Source organism: Triticum aestivum, chromosome 7A (genome assembly GCF_018294505.1).
Source record: "Triticum aestivum cultivar Chinese Spring chromosome 7A, IWGSC CS RefSeq v2.1, whole genome shotgun sequence".
NCBI lineage: Eukaryota > Viridiplantae > Streptophyta > Magnoliopsida > Poales > Poaceae > Triticum > Triticum aestivum.
Genome location: NC_057812.1, coordinates 122777366 through 122792873, shown reverse-complemented (window position 1 = coordinate 122792873; position 15508 = coordinate 122777366). Strand labels below are relative to the sequence as shown.

Here is a 15508-nt window from a genome sequence, read left to right as displayed (position 1 = left end):
CTACTTTTAGTATGTTGCCAGTTGAATCAGAACCTTGGTATGATGTTGTTGAGTGGTATTGCAAACTGTTGTGGATGTCTCAAATCTTTTTCTGAGCATTTACATCCATTATGCTGTCCGATTTCCCCTAGAAAATTATAATGCCTTTGCATTATTCTGTGCTTTCAGATGGCCACCCGTTCGCAGAACCAAGTGGTTCGTCTGACCAGGTGCCTTGATGTGCCCGGCCACACGGCCATGTTGGTTTGAGTTATGGTTGAGTCAGGCTATCGTTGGTATCCGGAATATACCGTCGAGGAGCAGTTGAGAGACTTCAACCAGAGCCAGTACCTCTGTACCGTCAGGATATATCCCTCTTATCCTAGAGCCACTGATCCCCTTCACTGTTCCTATGGACTTGGGGTCACTATTGAGATGTCGGTGCAGGATGCAGCCTATTCAATGATGACTATCATTCGAGCCAGGACTGCCTTGCTACAGAACACCGATTTCCGATACATGCCAGCCTCACTTCCCGGAGCACAGGGGTACTATCAGGCCTTGTACTATGACTCTACACATGAGGAGTCACTACTCCGCACCACTGCCGAGATGCTCGAGGATTAGGACCGCGAAAATCGGGCCTTGCGTATGGAGCTTTTCCACACTCGTTCTGATCATTGGGCCACTTTGACTCGGTTTGCACCTGCGGTGCAGGCAGGATACATGGACATGAGGGATCTGTACCCTGTACGGTCTGGATTGCCAGATTGTATGGACTGGCGCGATGTAGGAGGCATCACCCCTCCTCGTGGTCCCCGTCTGCCACCACCTATGGGACCAAGGCCACATCCGAGTCCCTATGGTCCGCAGGCTCCGCAGGACCGTCTGTTCCCAGATGATCATGTTCCACTTCCAGGCCTTGGTGGCGACTTCTATGAGGATTACTACGGAGCCGTCTGAGCTAGTAGTAGTTTCACTAGTATTGTAGTAGTTGTATTCTCCACAGTCCTGCATGACCGTGGGATACAACTTGGTGTGTATCACACTTCGAAGGTGTAGAAAAATAATGTATAGGAGCTTGGAATGCCTTCGATGAGATGTAGTGTCTTTCACCGTAGTTGTACTCTAGCCTGAGCTTGTACTAAACTATGTACGGTGTGTATGACCAATGGTATATATATGGCAGTTTCTATATTACCATGTCGTGCAATGCACATCTTAGCATTCCATGTTATCCATTACATTCTGCCCTTCCTTGCTAAGTTTGTGCCATCCTTATCTAAACCGTTGTCTTGTTTTCTCCTAGGATGGTCAACACCCGCAGCAACCCTGCTGCCCCGGAGCAGGGGGAAGCCAGTGCAGTTAGGGGTGAAAATCTGCCTCACCCGCCTTCTCTGGCCGAAGTGATGCTGGAGGCGGAAAGAAACAAGCGTGAGACTAACCGCTTGCTGGAGCGGATTGAGAAGAACACTGCACGCCATCAGCGAAATAACTTGGTGTCAATCAATGATTTCATCAAGTTGTACCCACCAAAGTTCAATCATTCCATCGAACCCCTCGACGTGGATGACTGGCTCCGCAGCATCACACACAAGCTACATTCTGCCAACGTAGCCGAAGCTGATAAGGTTACTTATGCTGCCTATCACCTCGAAGGCCCTGCTAGCCTTTGGTGGGAAAACTTTGAGGCTATGCGCCCGGTCGGCCAAATCACTACTTGGGCTGAATTCAGTGAGGCTTTCCATGAGCATCACATCCTGGAAGGTCTCATAGATCGCAAGAGGGAAGAGTTCTGCAATTTCACCCAAGGAAGACTGACTGTGGATGCATATAGTCGTGAATTTGGGAATCTGGCACGATATGCTCCTGAAGAGGTATCCACCGACGCTAAGAAGCAGGCAAGGTTCCGCAAGGGACTTAGCCCTGAGCTTCGCCGCGATCTTCGTCTGCACGAGTGCACCTCCTTTCAAAAGCTGGTCAATAAAGCCATCAGTACTGAGACAGGCCAGTCTGACTATGACGCTTCATGCAAGCACTCTCGTGATTTTGGCTCTTCATCCGGCTCTGGATCTCAGAAGCGCCGGGTGTGGATTCCAAGCACGGCACTTCCACCCAGGTTCATTCTGAGGCCATCCTTTGAGGCGCCTCGTCCCAACCAGCAGTTTGCACCGTCCAAGCCCTATGGTGGCCCCGCTGCTAATGCTGCTCCACACCCTAATGTTGTGACATGTTTCAAGTGTGGAGAGCCGGGACACTATAGTCGAGAGTGTCCCTAGAACAACAACCCCAATCAGTCTGGAAAGTCTGTTGGTCGTGGTAAGCCAGCGGGAAACACATTCTATGCCAAGCCGGTCACCACCGCATGTGGCCATGTCAACTATGTCTCAGCCGAGGAGGCTCATGAGGATCCTAACGTCGTCCTTGGTATGCTCCTTGTTAATTGCCATCCGGCATCTGTTCTTTTCGATACTGGAGCATCTCATTCATTCATATCTGAGAGCTATGCTCGATTGCATAACACAACATTCTGTGACATGCCCACTACCATGGAAATTCAAACCCCTGGCTCTAGATGGCAAACCTCTAGAGTAAGCCATGGGAACGAAATTATTGTCGATGGACTTGTCTTCCTTGCATCCTTAATAGCTATCAAGTCCTCGGACATAAACATCATCTTGGGTATGGACTGGATGTCAGCTCATTATGCTAAGATTGATTGTGCCACTAGAACCGTTCAACTTACTCACCCATCGGGCAAGACAGTCAATGTCTTAACTCGAGTGGCCAAGCGCCAGCTTTACTCCCTAAATGCCAACCCCCTTCCAGACCTTGAAGATATTCCGGTAGTCCGGGACTTTTCGGATGTCTTTCCAGAAGAACTGCCAGGTGTTCCACCTGACAGGGATGTCGAGTTTGTGATAGACCTTGTTCCAGAAACCGTTCCAATTTCTAGAAGACCCTATAAGATGGCACCCTTAGAACTAGCCGAGCTTAAGAACCAACTCGATGAGTCCTTGAAAAAGGGTTTCATCCGTCCTAGTTCCTCTTCTTGGGCTTGCCCCGTCCTCTTCGTCAAGAAGAAGGATGGAACGGATCAGATGGTTGTAGATTACCGACCTGTCAACTTGGTCACTATCAAGAACAAGTATCCGCTTCCCAGGATCAACGATCTGTATGACCAGGTCGTTGGATCCTCAGTCTTCTCCAAGATGGATTTGAGGTTGGGCTACCATCAAATCAAAATCAGAAATGGGGACATTCCTAAAACGGCCTTTGTTACTCGTTATGGCCAATACGAGTACACTGTTATGTCCTTTGGTTTAACCAATGCCCCAGCCACCTTCTCTCGGTTAATGAACTCAGTCTTCATGGAGCATTTGGATAAATTCGTCGTAGTATACCTCGATGACATACTCATCTACTCCAAGAATGAAGAGGAACATGCCGAACATCTAAGGCTGGTATTGACGAAACTTCGACAGCATCGCCTTTATGCCAAATTCTCCAAGTGTGAATTTTGGTTGCCAGAAGTGACCTATCTAGGCCATGTAATCTCTGGTAAGGGTATTTCTGTCAATCCCGAGCGAGTTCAAGCCGTTCTTGATTGGACTCCACCTGAGACGGTCAAGCAAGTTCGGAGCTTCCTTGGCTTAGCGAGCTACTGCCGCCGCTTCGTCGGGAATTTCTCCAAGGTTGCTAAACCTCTAACTGAACTCCTCAAGAAAGATAAAAAGTTCGAGTGGACCCCATAGTGCGAGTTCAGCTTTCAGGAACTGAAAAGACGCCTGACATCTGCCCCTGTACTGGTACCACCACATTTCTCCAAGGACTTTATTATCTATTGCGACGCCTCGCGACAAGGACTAGGTTGCATACTCATGCAAGATCGTCAGGTAATTGCCTATGCCTCACGGCAATTACACCCACATGAGGAAAACTATCCCACACATGATCTAGAGCTTGCAGCTGTAGTCCATGCACTCAAAACTTGGCGACATTACCTTCTCGATAATCGTTGTGAGATCTTCACCGATCACCAAAGTTTGAAATATATCTTCACCCAACCGGATTTGAATCTCAGACAACGACGTTGGGTCGAGTTGAGCTTGGATTACGACTTAGGAATAACTTACACCCCAGGCAAAGCCAATGTCATGGCTGATGCGCTAAGTCGTAAATCTTATTGTAACAACCTGATGTTACAACAAAGTCAACCACTTCTCCATGAGGAATTTCGTAAGCTTAATATTCACATTGTTCCTCGAGGATTCCTATCCACCCTGGTGGCGAAACCTACCCTTACGGATCAGATCATCAAGGCACAGAAGGTAGATCTGGGAATCTCCCGTATTAAGAGAAACATTAAGAAAGGAGTCGTGAATTGTTTCTCCGTTGATGATCAAGGTGTCGTATACTTTGGAAACCGCTTAGTGGTTCCCAAGGCACGAAACCTGAGGCGACTGATCCTTAAGGAAGCTCATGAATCCCATCTCACCATTCATCCCGGTAGTACTAAGATGTATCAAGACCTACACCAAAGGTTTTGGTGGACTAGGATGAAGAGAGAAATTGCTCAATACATTGCTAGTTGCGACGTCTGTCGTCGTGTTAAAGCAGAGCACCAACGGCCTGCTGGAACCCTTCAACCTTTGGCTATTCCTGAGTGGAAATGGGATAAAATCAGTATGGAGTTCATTACTGGGTTTCCCAAGACCAAGAGAGGGAATAATGCTATCTTCGTCGTGATCGACCGTCTTTCCAAAGTAGCCCATTTCCTACCTGTTCGTGAGAGTATCACCGCTAGCCAGCTAGCTGATTTGTTCATCTCCTGAATAGTGTCTCTTCATGGTGTCCCATTGGAAATTAACTTAGACCGTGGGAGTCTCTTCACCTCTCGATTTTGGGAAAGTTTCCAAAATGCTATGGGAACTCGCCTCTCTTTTAGCACCACCTTCCATCCTCAATCAAGTGGTCAAGTAGAGCGAGTCAATCAAATTCTGGAAGATATGCTCCAAGCTTCTGTCATCTCATTCGGAATGGGTTGGGATAAATGCCTTCCATTCGCGGAGTTTACTTATAACAATAGTTATCAAACTAGCTTGTGCAAAGCTCCTTTCGAAGTTCTCTATGGACGAAAATGTCGAACGCCTCTTAACTGGTCAGAAACCGGGGAAAGACAACTCTTTGGCCCGGATATGATTCAGGAAGCAGAAGAGCAGGTTCGCGTTATTCGTGAGAAATTGAAAACAGCCTAATCTCGTCAAAAGAGCCAATATGATCATAAACATAAGCTCATGACTTATGAAGTCGGTGAGAAGGCTTACCTTCGGGTTACTCCGTTAAAGGGAACCCATCGCTTCGGTACCAAAGGCAAATTGGCTCCTCGTTACATTGGACCCTTTCGCATTCTTGCCAAACAAGGAGAAGTTGCCTACCAATTGGAACTACCTTCGCATCTTTCCAGAGTTCATGATGTATTCCACGTTTCTCAACTCAGGCGTTGCTTCGCGGATCCTATCCGTGGAGTGGACCACGAAACGCTTGATCTACAAGATAACCTCTCATATCGGGAATATCCCGTTCATATCCTTAATCAAGTGGAGCGTACCACTCGACCACATAATATCAAGTTTTTCAAGGTTCAATGGTCACACCATTCCAAGAAAGAAGCCACTTGGGAAAGGGAGGATCGTCTTCGACTCGAGTACCCCACCTTCTTCCCGGAGGATCCTAAATCTCAGGACGAGATTCTTTTGAGTGGGGGTGAGTTGTCACACCCTAGTTGGTTCATGCATTAGAGTGTTGCATCATGTCTACTTCCACAGAAACTTGAAATGGGGATGACAGAACCCCCAGCAACCCCCCTGGAAACAACTAGGGTTTACTAAAATTATTTTCAATGAACCCAAAATGCCCTTCACAAAATGTTCATCATTTCTGGACTGGGTTAAAACCCCTGGCAAAAATGGTGCACTCTTTTCTAGGACATTTTGGATTCTTTGAATTAAATCATAAGTATTTGAATTTGGGCATTTAAATGCTATAAAATATTTTAAATGCCCAAATCATTCTGGAGTTAAGTGAGGGTTGTTAGGAATAATCCCAACAGAGCCCACAATTATTTTCAGGATTTTAGCAAGTGCCAAAGTATTTTTAATAAAGCCCTAAAGTTACAGCAAAAGAGAAAAAGAAAACAAACAGGAAAGAGAGAAAGAGAAAAGCTTACCTGGCGCCCATCCAGCAGGCCCACCTGCCGGCCCAACCTAGCCAACACTCCAGCGATCTGCTTGGCTTGGCCAGGCAGGCAAGCAGCTGCTCGACGGTGAGCACAGCATGCGCACCACGCATCTGCCCGCCGCCTCGCCGCTCCCCTCGTCGAGCTGTCGACGTGGGACGACCCCCCTCTCTCTTCCCGACCTCGCAGACATTCGCTCTTCCCTCTGGTTCCTCTCTCTCACCCTCCTCGACGTCGCCCGAGACGTCACCGTCGCTGCCGCCCGCTGCAGCCACGTCCAACACCGTCCCCGCGCCCTCTCACCGTGTCCGGAGGTTTGCCATCGTCGACTACGTAGACTAGCCAAGCCGCACGACGTCGGAGCCCCAGCATCATCCCCGCCGTCGTCGTTCCGACCGCACCGAGCCTTCCCCGAGCACGCTGACCTTCTCTGCGGCTTCCCTGTGAGCTAGTGCTCCTCCCCCTTCTCTCTGCTTTGTCGCTAGAGCTCTGTAGCCGCCGTGCCTTTTTCGTCCGAACGCGCCGCCGCCTGAGCTCATCGCCGACGTAGCTCCGGCCGCTTAGCGGTCCTGCTGGCACGTCCAGCATGCTCACCGCATCGCGTAGGTGTTGTAGGTGCTAGCGCCATGCTGCCTAGGCCACTGCAGCCACACGCACGAGCTGGCCCGAGCTTTGGCCTCCGCCAAGCTCGTCGCCGGCGATGCTCCGGCCACTCCTCGGCCAAGCCATCACCATGGCTGGATGCAGGCGACCACCAGCTGCCCGTAGCTGCTCTCCGCGCAGCAAATGATGCCTTGTGGGAAAATCCCGCAGCGCGCCGCCGCGTCTGGCCTCGCCGGCGGCTAAACGCCGGCAGGCTTTGACCCGCTGACCGGCGAGTTGACCACGCCTGACCCGTGTGGGCCCAGGTTGACTCCTCCCTGAGCCTATGACAGGTGGGGCTGGCCTGTTAATTAGTTTAGGATTAGTGTTAACTAATTTTAGTTAGTTTAGCTCACTGACATGTGGGCCCAGGCCCCACTGACAGTTAATTAGTACTAACTTAATTATGTTAGTTAGCTGAGACACTAACAGACGGGGCCCACCAGTCAGGTTTGACTGGCCCTGGCGCCTTTGACTCGCTGACGTCACAGTGACGCAGTGCTGACGCAATTATTCATTTTCTAGATTTATTTTTATATAGGAAATTACAGAAAATAACCAAAAATTCTAAAAATCATAGAAAATCAACCATAGCTCCAAATCAAACAAATTATATATGAAAAATGATCAAAAAAATTCAATCTATCCATCTTTAATGGTTTCATGCATGACAAACCACTTTAACCTTGCTGTTTAGGTGAAACAAGATAACACACTTATTATGCATAAGAACTTTAACTTCCATTTGAATCTTTGGTTCAAATGGACCCATTTCAACTTGTTTCACATTGCATTAGGCAGGACACATCATATTGCCATGTCATAGCATGCATCATATTGTTGCATATTGTCATGTGTTGATTATGTTCTGTGTGTCCTTCGTGGTAGGTTCTGCCTCCGAGGATATCTCCGAGTATCCAACTGAAGGGTAGTACCCTACTACCACTCCATCAGGCAAGCATCCCATTTGATCATATCAATACAATCCCATGTTCTCGCCTCTGCTCTCATTTACTGCATTAAGACAACATCATTTCAAACTGCTGTGTGCTACGGTAGTTGAACCCTTATCCTCTGCATGACCTGTCATTGCCACAGTAACTAGATGAAACCCACTAGCATGTGTAGGAGTTGATTGAGCCATGTTTGTGTTTCCTACCTTGCTATGCCTGCTATGCTTAGAGTTGTGTCAGGTCTGGTTCATCTGGGTGATGGGCTAGAGTGAAATGATTATGTCGGTAATGTGAGGAATGTGTTGAACATGATTTGGTAAAGGTATCGATGAGAGGCCATGTAGGAGTACATGGTGGGTTGTTTCATTGAGGACGTCCATTAGAACTGAGATCTGTATGTGTGATTTAAGATTCAGTTACAACCATACGTTGGGCCCGAAACCAATGGACCCTCTCGGCTTCTTGATCACCCTAGTACTCTGTCCAGGAGTTGCAAATAGTTTCTGGTGTTTGTAGGTTATGTGTTGGCGGCCGTGCGTAGGGCTGACCCTAGGGGTGGGCTATGTTGCGGTAGATACCCCGTGGTCGGGTATGCCGGGCACCCGTTTGGCGTCTCGGGACCCTGTTCACATCGTTCGGGGCCGTATGTGGAAACCTCGGCCGGACTCCCTGCGGATGGAACCTGGATAGGCGATAAACCTGGACTAGAGACTTGAGTGTTTAGGTAGGCCATGGCCGACACCCTCGTTGGGCTTCCGCTTGAAGGTTGCCGAGTACATGTCGTGTAAATGGTGGTAAGTGGTGAAAGCATGTATGAAGAAGTACACCCCTGTAGGGTTAACATCATCTATTCGAATAGCCGCGTCCGCGGTAAAGAACTACTTGGTTGCCTATACAGTTCATAGACAAGTTAATGGATACTACTAAAAGACTCAAGATAAGTGTGAGTACCGAGGATGGCCCTCTCGTAGGATGATGAGGGAGGATCCCCGGTGGAGTATTGTGTTGGTGATTAATGGACTCCTGTGCGAAAACTATTTTACTAGTGGTGTCCCGTAGGATAGCTTAGCCAAGAGTCAAAGATGGCTTGCTGCAATAACTCCACCACCTTCTTGAGAATGAGCATGTATAGTAGGTTCTGATGTAAGACTTGTTGAGTACCTTTGTACTCATGTTTGCTTAATTACCGTTTTCAGACGACAACACCGCCCCCTCCGATGGGTTTTATGTAGATCTCGACGTCGATGAGTGACTTGCCACCCAGGTGGTGATCCTGGCCATGGAGGGCCCTATGTAGATAGACAGGCTTCGAGAAGCCTTCTTTCTTTCTAGTGTCTGTACTCAGACTATTTGCTTCCGCATGTGCTTGTATACTTGTATGACTTGAGTGTCGGGTCATGTGACCCCTACCTGTATGAAAATGTTATGTATGGCTCTCTGGAGCCTTTAAATAAAGTACTTGAGTTGTAGAGTTTTGTTGTGATGCCATGTTGTATTTGCACATATCGAGCATATTGTGTGTATGATTGAAATGCTTGGTATGTGTGGGATCCGACAATCTAGTTGTTTATCCTTGGCAGCCTTTCCTATGGGGAAATGTAGTCTAGTGCTCCTCGAGCCATAGTAGTCCGCTACAGCCCGGTTCACTGGAGTCCTGCTAGCCCAGCACTACTGCTCAGGGCACTTGACTGGCCGGCATGTGTTTCACTTTGTTCCTATGTCTGTCCCTTCGGGGAAATGTCACGCGGTGACTTCTGGAGTCCTGCCTAGCCTGCTACAACCCGGGTTCCCCGGAGTCCTGTTAGCCCAGTGCTACAGCCCGGATTCACTCGCTGATGACCGACATGCTCGATGTGATTCATGTATGCCTGTCTCCATAGGTCTGTGCTGCTTTGGGTTCACGACTAGCCATGTCTGCCCGGGTTCTCTCTCATATGGATACTAGCGACACTATCATATACGTGAGCCAAAAGGCGCAAACGGTCCCGGGCCATGGTAAAGCGACACCCGTGGGGATATCGTGCGTGAGGCCGCAATGTGATATGAGGTGTTACCGGCTAGATCTATGTGACTTGGAATCGGGGTCCTGACACGCAAATAGTTCATCTAAGTGAACCGCATGCCGTATATCGCAAACACCTTCATCTGGCTGCCCGTTGTTTTTGTTGCCTAATCACAAGCAGTTCATCCGAGTGAACCATATGATGTATATCACACACACCTTTATCTGGTTGCCCGTTTCTTTTGTTCCTCCTCATCGCAAACAATTAATTGAGCTGAACCGTATGCCCTGTATCGCACACGCAACGAAAATCTGAACCGTGTTTGATGCATCCTCCATCGCAAATGTTTTGCACCTTTTTTGACGGTTTTTTTACACCACCATTTACAATTATGGCATCAGACATAGTTTCATCGAAGGGTCTCTGATCATAGTGTCGCGTTAGCAGCAACCTGTAGTAGTGGGTGCACGCCCACTAGCCTGGGAAGATCCCCAGTCAGCTCATGGGCAAGACCTTGTCGAAGATCTTGATCGTGCCATGAACAAGGCTCACCGACTCAAAGTCACGAAGATCCACTACATCGTCCTTTTTCATGAGCAGGGACACAAGCGCCTTGTTGATAGCATCCATACCATGCATGTCGCCATGATATAAATACTCAAGTGCCCTCATAATATCATCCTTGATGATGTTCCATCATGATGATTAGAAACATCCCGTAAATCCATCAAGCTCTGGCGCCTTATCCCGCAACATATCTTTGACCACTTTTCAATCTCATCATATGTGACTGGGTGTTCTAGGTGAGAGAGCTCCAAGCTTGGCAGCTCAAGTGCCTCCATATTGAAAGTGAATGGCCTCATCGGTGTCGTAACAAGAATCCCATCATTCCAATCATCCACCGCAACTTCAATGTTCTCTTGACCCGTGATGTTCTCGTCATTGTGCCTAATGGTGGAGATGATTTGAGCGATAGAAAAATTGAATAGTGAAGTGATGAGAGAATACTTTAAGTGGGGGAGGCGGTGTAAAGTAGTCATTTTCATTTGAAGTACGTATTTTGTTACCCTTGTCCACCATACATCAATCTTGATTAGCATAGAGAAGATAAAGAAAGCCCTGTTTTTTTGTTAACTGTTTTCCATTTCATTTCCTAATGCCTTTGTAAGTATTAACTTTGTGTGAGATACCCATGTCCATGGATCATGGAGAATGACACACTACTCCGTGTCAATGCCGGATGACACAGTAGTCAGTGCAAGAACCAGTTCTTTCTTATCGTCTGTGCAGTACCAGCTTTTTCTTATCCTCTGTGTACACATTGATGAATCATACAATAGTTAGTTGGTGTCCTTGATTTGCATTTTCTTGGATTTGGAATGTGCTTGTGCTCGATGTCATAGAATGCTTGTGTCCTAGTTTTCAAGCATTCACACAACTTGTTAGAGTTGTACTATATAATGTTTTGCAAATGATATAATTGCATGCACACATCGATGATGGAAAGAGTAAAAGGTAATAATGACGAATTGTTAGACATAATTTACAAAAAAAGTTGCATACCAACATACTATAGTATATATATATATTATTTTTTTGAAACGGAGGCAAAAGATTCGTTTCATCATTTATTAAGAAGGGACTGTATAAGGTTGATGTTCGAAAAAGGAGCATTACAATAATAGTCTGGAATACAACAAAGATTTTACTCTCCCAACATCGAACTACTCAAGTTCTTCATCCATGCGATTACCCAAATCTTGGCCTCCTCGTTGACGAGCTGCATAACACAATGAGGCAGCTCGGATTTCTGCCAGAAAATTCATGTCTTTCTCTAGTTCGAGCATTCTATATTCCCGAGAGATAATGGAGAGCTTCACATTTGGTGAAATTATTTCATGAAGATATTTTCTCTCTAGTTCTCTAAATAAGGAAAGGAATTTTATTATCCATTCATGGTCCACACGACGGCCAACTATGTCAGATCCTTTAATCGTCAAAATCTCCAGGGCATGGGCACTTTCAACAACATGCACTAGAAATTCAAGTTGTGTTGTTGTTCCAGAAAATCCTGTAATATGTAGGTTCTTTAGATGATTATGTGGACACCGGGGAACACTCTTAATTGGCTCTGAAACACGATGTGGGAAACCAAAAACATGAAACTGCAATAGTTTGAGAGAGAAAATATGTTAAGCAATGGCATAATTCATGATTCACGAGTCAATATACTTATAGCAAAGAGAAGTCTATAGGAGATAGGAGTATACTCACATAAATCGCTAACTTTTCAACGAAAGGAGAAACACTCAAAAAAGAGGCCAAAGACAAAATATTGCCATCTTCTTTGTCATTTAAATCCAACCTCAAATCTAAACATTTTAAGTTGGAGAACTTGCAAGGGGTTGTCATCCACAAGGGCATCTGAAAAGTAGATAATATAAATGGTCACATAAATCCTTGTAAACTGCACAACAACATGGCTTGACTATAAGCAAGGGCATCTGCCCAAAAAACCTAGCAAAACCAACTTACATATTAGAGTGGAGTGTAAGATAACAAACCTTGAGTTCAAAAGATGCACGCAATGTCAGATCTTGAACACTTGGAAGCACTTTGGGAAGTACAGACAAGGCATATTCAAGAGTCATTGGGGTATATAAATCAAGAAATGCATGTTTTAGGTCTGCAACATCCCCAAGGTCAACAGGATACAACCGCCCATAGAACATGAAAGTTTTGAGTTTCATCGCATTTAGTACTATCTTTGTTATCTTACAGTGCCCAACACGCAAGTATAATAACTTTGACAATGGACGAACCACTGTCAGCTCGTCATTCAAGTGGCATCTAACCATACTAAACCACTCAAGATTAATGCAATTTGATAGCAAATCTTGAAGATCCTTCCGAGTGACACGTAACAAGAGCAAGTCAAGTGTTCTTAGATTCGGGAAACCATTGAATTGAGGAGGTAGTTCAAATGATGCAAAACTAAGTTGCAGATGACGAAGCCAAAATATGCTTCTGTTATCTAAAAGATTAAAAGGAAATTTGTATTGATCCACTTGCGGTACCAACAAATCGCCCGGCGGTAAATCAAGGGCAAGACTCTTTGTCTGGGCCGATACAGCAAAAGCAACCCAAGTATTGATATGATTCACTAGCCTGTTGTCATATCCAAATTTGATCATGAGCTCTTCAACAAATGTGCCCTGATGTTGTTGCATGACTGCATTAACAGTCTTAATGAATTTCTGAGTGTGTTGTCGCTCATAAAACACATCGTTGGACACTGTGAGAACATTAAATCTTAGTTTGGGGCATATCTTCCACCTATCTTTCCATTTACTTGATAGAGTGCCAGTCCTTACAGCGTCCTTTAATGGCAGTTTTGATAGAATCATAGACAGTAGATCCTCAGAAAGGTCTGCAAACTGAACCTTTGCTCTGGTTTTCTTAAAATTTGTTCCCCGGTAGGATTCATAGGAATGCCTATGTCTTTTTCTTGTGCCATTTTGATCGCTGCCCATTTTGATTCTACATGAAAATGATGCCAAGGTAAGTATGAATATATCAAGTAAATGAACCTGGAAGGCCGGAACCCATGTAAACATCACAACAAAATGTTACCCTATTCCATTCCATTTATAGTTTCTACTATCCCTCATACCCAATTAAGAATAGACATAGTAAGTTGTCATATTTTCCTTGATAAATAAACCGACTATGCTTCTATCAAGAACCGTAAAATGAAACCATTAATTAGAATGATACATAAGAGCATGGGTTTACGTCGGTGAACATCAGATCTAGATTGTGTGCTCATTGTGCACGGCACGCCCAAAGTTAATTTGTGGAATTTTGTAAGGTTTAGACAGTGATTGGACGAAAAAAAGTTAGCAATGATAAAAGTTGACTAGGTTAAGATAGCAGTAACGCCACAGGTGAATAGGAACGATGATGTGCGACGATGCGCCTGAGTTTGGGTGTTGGGGTTGAGGTGGAGGTGATGATATATCTAGTTCGTGGAAGGGGATGCTATAGAGCCATGTTGTATCTTATCTAGATTCAAGGATCATTAATACTGGGAATAGGAATTAGAAAACTAAGGTGGAGGAGAAGGGTGAACTGCGGAGATCCCATGCTACAAAATATATTGTGTGCGGTTAAATAAATCTATATCGTTAATCTAACTCTGGATTCGTTAAATAAATAAATCTAGATCCTCTAATCAAGATTGGAGGTTGGTCAGGACTCGAGAGCGGAATCAGAAAAGGAAGGGGGGAGGGTGAACTGTCGAGATCCACTCTTCCCAAATTCATCATGTGTAGATAAATAAATCTCGATCGCTGCAGCAACTGGAGATTCTCTAAAAGTTAAATAAACCCAAATTCTCCGATCTAGATTAGACGTCGGCCATGACTCAGGAGAGGAATCGGAAAAGGAAGATGAGAGGAGAAGGATAAACTGGGGAGATCTCATGTTCCAAAATCCATCATGTGTAGTTAAAAAATTAGATTGTTAGAGCAACTCTAGATCCTCTAAAACTTAGATATTTATAGTAGTTCCTACTATCACTCATAATCAGATAAGAACAACCACTCCATCAAATTGCCTTATTTTCCTTGATAACATATCGAGTTTGCAACAAAAGGGAATCATAAATTAAAAGGATAAGTCAGAGTATGGGTTTGAGTGTTTGTGTGTGCAAGAAGGTGCAGGGAGGCGACGAAAAACTTACCACTGGCGAAATACTATGGATGGGGTTGAGACAATAGCGGCGCGGTGGTAGAACAGGAACATCAGCGGGCGGCGGCGCGTTTGAGTTTGGGGGTTAGGGTTGAGGAGGAGGCGGCGGTGATGGCAGACCTAGGTCGCGGAGGGGTATTTTCTTCTTATAGAGGCGCGTTGGGCCTGATCAAACCTGGCCAGATGGGCTGGTCCAGCCTGGCATGGCCCGGACTAGGCTAAACGGGGCAGCCACTGCACAGCCCGGCCAGGCACGCTAACTACTCAAGCCGTGCCCGGGCCGGCACGCGTGCTGCCCTCCGAGGCACAGGCACGGCCCGTGGCTAAACGTGCTGGCCGGTAGGCACGTCTGGCATGAGATGGCCTGATTTTTTTATAAAAAAGGCCCGCGTCAGACCATGCGTAGGGTTTTTCTAGAAAATTATATGCGCTAGAGGGGATCCAAACACACGATGCTCTGCTATAGACGATGTGTTACTGCCAACAGAGCTACCCATTGCAGCTGATCCAACTGCTAGCATCGATTTTAAAGAACAAACAAGCCGCCCAGATCCGAATTAGTTTGGAATTTTGGAAGCAATATTTTTTTAGAAAAACGGAATGTTCTGTGAAACACAAACACTTACCGAATTTGTGATTTTTTTTAAAACTATAACATTTTCGAAAAACAAGAACATTTTTTGAAAATCTTGAGCAATTTTTTTGAAACCAGAACGTTTTTACAAATTTCAAAATGGAAACGTGAACATATTTTGAAATTTGTGAACAAAATTTCCAACCACTATTTTTTAAAAACTTGTGAACAATTTTTAAAACTGGAACACTTTTTGATACTCCTGAAATAATGAAAACATGAACAATTTTTTAAAACAAGAACATTTTCTAAAAATTGTGAAAACATTTGAACAAAAACATTCCGAACAAATTGTATAAAACAAGAA

At 45.5% G+C, this 15508-nt stretch overlaps 1 protein-coding gene across 1 annotated transcript; it reads right to left on the bottom strand.

Annotated features, from left to right (window-relative positions):
* Positions 1-11430: 11430 nt before the first annotated feature.
* LOC123152043 (putative FBD-associated F-box protein At1g61330) lies at positions 11431-14676 on the bottom strand. Its single transcript, XM_044571650.1, has 4 exons — positions 14560-14676; positions 12380-13355; positions 12090-12239; positions 11431-11980 (listed from the first exon to the last, which is right to left on the bottom strand). The coding sequence occupies exons 2-4, from the start codon at positions 13346-13348 to the stop codon at positions 11540-11542; spliced, it is 1560 nt and encodes a 519-aa protein (XP_044427585.1). The 5' UTR covers positions 13349-13355; positions 14560-14676; the 3' UTR covers positions 11431-11539.
* Positions 14677-15508: the final 832 nt, after the last annotated feature.